At 35.5% G+C, this 7,564-nt stretch overlaps 1 protein-coding gene across 1 annotated transcript in view; it reads right to left on the reverse strand.

Moving 5' to 3' along the window:
• Window positions 1-5,710, reverse strand: part of NUBPL (nucleotide binding protein like) — a gene marked incomplete at its 3' end in the record, with an annotated part of 206,430 nt that extends 200,720 nt beyond the window's left edge. The window contains exons 1-3 of the mRNA XM_006085884.3: window positions 5,571-5,710; window positions 4,876-5,023; window positions 1,685-1,719 (exon numbers count right to left, since the gene is read on the reverse strand). Coding sequence (XP_006085946.3) covers window positions 1,685-1,719; window positions 4,876-5,023; window positions 5,571-5,675 — 288 coding nt within the window. The remainder of the gene's footprint in view (window positions 1-1,684; window positions 1,720-4,875; window positions 5,024-5,570) is intronic.
• Between the last annotated feature and the right edge of the window lie 1,854 nt (window positions 5,711-7,564).

Raw genomic sequence — 7,564 nt, forward strand, 5'->3', positions numbered from 1 at the left:
CAATAAAGATTAAAAATAATAATAACAATGATAAATTTTTAAAATTCATGCAAATTTGTCATCCTACTCCAGAAAAAAAAAATATATATATATATATATGTACATATATATAACCACATTAGAAAACAAAAAAGGGTGCCATTTGCAGATTAGAGTTTTAAAAACCTCTAGATCCATGGTTCTTAAACTTTAGCATGTATCAAAATACCCCAGAGGGTTGGTTCAAACACAGACTGCAGGACTCCACCCTCAGGGTTTCGGATTCAGTAGGTATGAGGTGGGGCTGATGATTTTGTATGTCTAACAAGTTCCCAGGTGATGCTGACTCTGCCGGTTTGAGGACCATATTATGAAAACCATCATGCTAAATAAATAGAGGTCATTAAAAAGAATATTTTTTTATTAATTCTAATTAGCATCCTCAGAAAGATTCAAACAAATGATACAACCATTTTTTTAAGTGGGTAGGGACAGCAATTGGAAAATAAAAAAATAGTTCTAAAACACTGGAAAAAATATAATTTCTGAATTTTTAAAAAATCAGAAGGACTAAATAACAACTAAAACCTAGTATAGCAGTGTAGAGGCATCTTCTAAAACACAAAACAAAAGACAAAGTGATGGAGAATATGAGAGAAAAATTAACTGGCATAAAGGATCCGTATCTACCTAAGAGGTTTCTGGAGAGAGAACAAACACATCACAAGAAGTAACAAATAAAAAAATTTGCTCTAAGCTCAAAAAAACTGAAATTTTGATACTCTTTGGCCAGTTTCCAAGCAAGTAAAAAAATTTAAAGCCAACAATTAGATGCATATTTGTGACATTTCTAAACTCAAAGAACATAAAGAAAACTCTAAAAGCTTTGAGGGGGGGAAATAGGTTATTACAAAGCAATATGAATCAGACTAGCATCAGACATTTCATTAGCATGCTAGAAGAACATGGAATTTTTTTTCAAGGTTCAGAGAGGAAATTATTTTAAACCTGGAATTCTATATCTAGTCAAGCTATCAAACATGAAGGCAAAATAAAGACATATTTGGAAATTCAAAAATTAAGAAAATGGACTTCCTGTCTAGTTTCCTATTTCTACTGTAAGAAATTATCACAGATGTCCAAAATGGGTTTAAGGAGCTTATATTAGCATATTGGCAGAATTACATACCTTTTGGAAGCTCTAGGGAAGAATCCATTTCCTTGCCTTTTCTAGCTTCTAGAGCAGTGATGGCGAGCCTTTTTAGCTCGGTGTGTCAGCATTTTGAAAAACCCTAACTTAACTCTGGTGCCATGTCACATACAGAAATTTTTTGATATTTGCAACCATAGTAAAACAAAGACTTATATTTTTGATATTTATTTTATATATTTAAATGCCATTTAACAAAGAAAAATCAACCAAAAAAATGAGTTCGTGTGTCACCTCTGACACACGTGTCATAGGTTCGCCATCACTGTTCAGAGGCTGCCTAAATTCTGTGACTAGTGGTCCCCTTTCATTTTCATTAGTGTTATTAAATATAACCAGTAATTATAGCAGACTTTTGAGTTCCTTAAAGACATGCAAATGACTAGAACAGCATTAATAGCTTTTGACAGAATAAATGAAAAACATCAATATGCTCTTTATCAGTGGCTTAAAACACATTTTAATAAATTAATAATTCTATTAATGAACACCTACCGAATCATTCGCTGCTAGTGCAAGTGCAAGGTTAACTGTAAAAAACAAAAAAGTAATTAAATTTAGTAACTTTCCTTCTACTAAAATTCATTTTCCCTTTTAATATGTGCAATGTAATAACCAAAGCACAGAGACATTTAATATATTTTCCTTATTTGTTTTTTACAAAGACATGGAGAGAATTCAGGAAGTAAAAAAGACCTCAAAAGTAATATTGCAATATAATAGATGCTTATTAAAATTTCAAATAATTCATTTATAATCTGTTACAATTTTGTTTAAATAATCTACTTAGTTTGTTTTAAACTATCTTATATATTTTTTAATTACTTTCAAAACGTATTTTTTTAAAAAATCTACCTTTTAATAAATAAAAATGGGTATGATTATATTGTTTTTTAAAAACAAATGCTAGTGATGCAGGAATTCTAAATATGTAACTCACAGTACTTACATATATGAAAGGCTGAACCACTGTGCAAAGAAAAGGGAAGAAGGTAAAAGGTAAGGTGGTAAAACAAGTTCCGAAAACTGTCTATTCTAGTGAATCCCAAAGACTAGCAGGGAGGAAAGTAGTAGTCTGAAAACCACCTTTAGACCAGCAATAAAGATGTTCCCATGACTGATAAATGGACCCTCATACTATGGATCACATTCCTTACAAATCGATGTCATAAATGATGCCGAAATTATTTCCTTTAAAGTAGTTAAGAGCATAGGTTTCTGGGTAGGCCTGGTTCAAATCCCAGTTCCACCACCTTCTTATGTAACCTTGAATGGGATATTTTAGCCCCTAAGTCTGTTTCTGTGTCTATAAAATATTTCCTATTTCATAACTGTTGTGAGAATTATAGGAAATACTGTATGTAAAGTACTTAGCCTAGGGCACTTGATAAATTAATCTTTATAAATTATAAAGTAATTCTGAATTTCAAGTACATCATAGGTTAAACATAATCCAACATTTAAGTGGAAACCGTCAGAGGTTAATTCATTTTCATGTTAGGGTCTTTCAATATTTATACAATAGGCTCACGGAGCATGTTTGTATTAATCAAATGTTATCATTCTAATCCAAAATATCTCTAGCATACACATTCAAATGGGAAGTATTTTCAGATTGTTTGGGACAAGAATAAATACATATAAGGAAAAGAAATATAATACCAACAGAGTTACATAGAAATAACCTATTTCTAAGGCTTATGTATGCAGATAGGGCTCTTATGAAAAAGGATAGGCCAGTTGTTTGGGACAGGTGGTATAACATTAACAAAGGAAAAAAAGCAAAGAAGGGAATTCACTGAAACACCTACTTGTGACGTATACTATACATTTTCTCATATATTTACCTATTTATATGCTATCGAATTCCATGGCAATAGGTAATCTTCTAACTAAAAACAATAAACAATCAGCTCTAAAAAAGCGCTAGCCTATAGACACAGCAAATTATATTGCACAAAACCATGGCTATCATCATGAAAATAACTTCCATCTTTAACAAGACCAAGTAGTCACAGAGCATAGAAAATTATTCACACCACTGAAAACAGGTAAATGTACTCTGAATTTAAAAAGAGGTATATTCTAGAACCAAAGATTAAGAGCTAAGTTTTAAAAACAAAATATCAAATAGATCGATTGTAGACTCTTAGGAAAACAAAAATGTGTCGGATATAGCATAAATTCTTTAGAACAGTCACTAACTAATCATTTTAATAACAGTTTATTATCTATTAAATAGTAAATTAAGGGTCTATCATCACTACAATACCTGGTAGATCTGAATTTCTTCAAATATCTGAAATATTCTTTTACAATTACCTTCAGGTAAAAATGGGGGGGAGGAGGAAGGGGTAAATGAACTAATAAAACTATACAGTTGGATTTATTACTAGTTGTGCAACTATAAAACCACTAAGACGTAGGATTTATTAAATATGGCTTTAAGTCAAGACACAGATGTCTAGTGACAGTCACAGAACTCTGTACCTGGCCCTTCTTATTTCAAAAATGTCATTAATTTCAATAGAAATAAAGAATTTTGAGATGCATATATGCCTTAACTTTAGGTTAGTAATCTGGGGGAGGGGGAAAACCCACAAATTTTAAAGATCTTGCCAGTACAGAAGCAAACTAAAATTAACAAAGTGAAATATAATAAGGTAGTCACTTTTTTAAAATCAACTGCAAAAAAAGATAGGTTATCTAAGACCTGAATTAGCAGCCATTCCTATTGAAATGACTGAAAATTAAATATGAGGCAACAATAAGACATGAGAACTTTATGACCCCAAATTAATAATACTCTGTAGAGTAGGATTGGGAGAAGGGATGTTACCCTTTAAAATTATTGCACTGGATTAACTGTTTAGAAATAAGAGGTTTCTTTTGAAAAAACTTGGGAATATCTGTTTATTAGTTTTGGATGGTAACTCTTCTATTTCTGGTTGCATTCTTTTATGGGTACTAAAAGCAGCACTTCAGTCACAATGAAGTCTACAATAAATTAAAAAGAGCCACCCCAAAAACATATATATTTTTTTTCTCTACTCCAATATAATATAAGAGATATAAAGATTAGATGATATCTTAAATAATTACATTAAATCTTTTCAAGCATTTTCAAATATTAGGTCTATATGGACTTGATAAATGCTGAAAATTATATTATGGTTAAATAAAAAAGATCACAATAATGTAAACAATCTCATTACAATTACATGTACAACTACATGTAAATGGGAAAAGACTGGAAAAGACTGCCAAAGAATAGAAATAATTCAGTATTAAAGTCAATAGATGGTTTTAAAATAATAACAGTAACCAAATACTGAGCACTTACTATGTAGGAGACACTGGGCAAAGTGTTCAGTTTAATTTAGGTAACCATCTAATGAAAAAAAGTTGTCATCCTTGCCGTTTTACAGGTAAGTGAACTAAAGATCTGATGGGCAACTTGACAACCTTTGCCTCAGTTAAGGAGTCAAAGGCCTGGCTATCTACCAACTTTGGTCTAACTCCAAAATCTAAGCTCCTAACTACTACCAACTCCTGATATTAAGTAACCAGCTATCAGGAACTTCACAAATACTAACTTTTAAAAAACAAATCTACAGTTTTAATACTGTGCAATCGCCAGTTGTCAAAAGTTCCTAATTGAAATTAGAATTAATATCCTATAATACCTGCTGTTGTAGACTTTCCAACTCCACCCTTTCCAGAAGCCACAACTATAACTTGTTTAACACCTTCTATTGGTTTCTGCTTTGGAAGTCCTCGGGACATGATTTGTGTTCTTCTTTGTTTTAGGGTCTCATTTTCAGCGCCAGATAACTTTAAAAAAAAAAAGTTTTAAAATAAGCCATCTTTATTATCATACTGTGAAAATAAAAACGATTCGGGGTTTGTGATTAAAAGGGCATTCTTTCTTTCTTTCATTCTTTTTCTAGTCCAAGTCTATTCATTTCTACTAGTGAGGCCTTTAGTGCTATTCACCTACTGCTATTGATCACAATCCAAGAGACACGTTGTTTCAGCTGACTTATCTGTCAAGACACCCAAACGTTACAAATGGAAGCAAGCGCCGCTTTCCGGAGTTAAAGCCTCCACGTGTTTTCCTTCTCTACATAAACCAAGGCTGAAGAAAACAGTGCGCAAGTCACACATCCATGTTCTAACCATGTTCCACGTCCCTCCACACCTCGGCCTCATCCTACGGGGACCTGCACGGAAAGTGGGGCCGTCCAGCCGCGGGGTCTCACTGAGCGGCCAGCGGGCGAGGACCCCCGGGCTCCGCGGGCCTTTGGAGGAGGCAACGCCAGGCCCCTGCGGCCCAGCAGCTCCGTCCCGCCCTCCGCCCCTGCCCGGCTGCACCACGGACCTGGCGCCGACACACCGAGTGGCTTCCCCCAAGCGGGACACAGGCCCCGCCACCACCCCGGAGCGACGCCCCACCAAAGCGCAGCCAACGCTGCCAAGACCCCATTCCGCAGAATGCCGCCCACAGCCCAGCCCGGAAGCCGTCGCTGTTGGCGCCGGGTAATGACGTCACATAGCAACGTCCGGCTTCCTTTCCCTAGCGACTAGCCTCCTTTGAGTTTCTTTTTTTTTTTTTTCCCCAAAGTCATTTTAATTCTACATTTAGATGAGTTTTCCACATTGCCACTAATGAATTTTCATTGAGAAACTATATTCTGGAGCAAACAATTTGGTCAAACAATTACATTTACTAAACATTGTTTTAATTAAAATAATTTAATTAATTGATGTAGTCATTTTAATGAACATTTTATATATTTACAATTTTCCCCCTAGATTTAATTTTTTAAAGAATAATATTAAAATTTTATTTTCTTTTTATTTATTTTTTATAGTTTAAAGTATTACAAACAGTAGTACTTATGTCTCCTTTTTCCCCCCATTGGCTTCCTCCTCCCCCAGCCTCCCTCCCCCTCCCCCCGCCCCCCACCTCCCAGTGTCTGTGTCCATTGGTAGGCATGCATACAAGTCCTTTGGTTGATCTCTTAACCTCCCCCCCCAAACCTTCCCTTGCCTTCCTGTTGAACTTTGACAGTCTTTTTGATGCTTCTTTGTCTCTGTATCTATTTTTATTCACCAGTTTATTATGTTCTCTATGTTCCACAAATGAGTGAGATCATGTGATATTTATCTTTCTCTGACTGGCTTATTTCGCTTAGCATAATGCTCTCCAGTTCCATCTATGCTGTTGCAAATGGTAAGAATTCCTTCCTTTTTACAGCAGCATAGTATTCCATCGTGTAGATGTACCACTGATTTTTAAACCACTCATCTGCTGATGGGCGCTTAGGTTGTTTCCAAATCTTAGCTATTGTAAATTGTGCTGCTATGAACATAGGGGTGCATATATCCTTTCTAATTGGTGTTTCTGGTTTCTTGGGATATATTCCTAGAAGTGGTATGACTGGGTCAAATAGCAGTTCCATTTTCAATTTTTTGAGGAAACGCCATACTGTTGTCCACAGTGGCTGCACCAATCTGCACTCCCACCAGCAGTGCAAGAGGGTTCTTTTTTCTCCTCATCCTCTCCAGCACTTGTCTTTTGTTGATTTGTTGATGATAGCCATTCTGACAGGTGTGGGATGGTACCTCATTGTTGTTTTGATTTGCATCTCTCGGATGATTAGTGACTTTGAGCATGTTTTCATATGTCTTTCGGCCTTCTGTATGTCCTCTTTCTTTTTTTTTTTATTAAATCTTTATTGTTCAGATTACATTTGTTCCTCTTTCCCCCCCCATAACTACCCTCCTCCCAGTTCCCGCCCAACCCTCCGCCCTCACTCCCCACCCACTGTCCTCATCCATAGGTGCACGATTTTTGTCCAGTCTCTTCCCGCATCTCCCATTCCCCATTCCCCCCAAGAATAGTCAGTCCATTCCCTTTCTATGTCCCTGATTCATTATAATCACCAGTTCATTCTGTACATCATATTATTTATTCACTTGATTCTTAGATTCACTTGTTGATAGATGCATGTTTGTTGTTCACAATTTGTATCTTTACCTTTTTCTTCTTCCTCTTCTTAAAGGATACCGTTCAGCATTTCATATAATACTGGTTTGGTGGTGATGAACTCCTTTAGCTTTTCCTTATCTGTGAAGCTCTTTATCTGACCTTCAATTCTGAATGATAGCTTTGCTGGGATAAAGTACTCTTGGTTGTAGGTTCTTGATATTCAGCACTTTGAATATATCTTGCCATTCCCCTCTGGCCTGCAAAGTTTCTGTTGAGAAATCAGCTGACAGCCGTATGGGTATTCCCTTGTAGGTAATTGAGTCTCTTTCTCTTGGCTGCTTTTAAGATTCTCTCTTGGTCTTTAGCTCTGGGCATTTAAT

Source organism: Myotis lucifugus, unplaced genomic scaffold (genome assembly GCF_000147115.1).
Source record: "Myotis lucifugus unplaced genomic scaffold, Myoluc2.0 scaffold_22, whole genome shotgun sequence".
NCBI classification, from domain to species: domain Eukaryota; kingdom Metazoa; phylum Chordata; class Mammalia; order Chiroptera; family Vespertilionidae; genus Myotis; species Myotis lucifugus.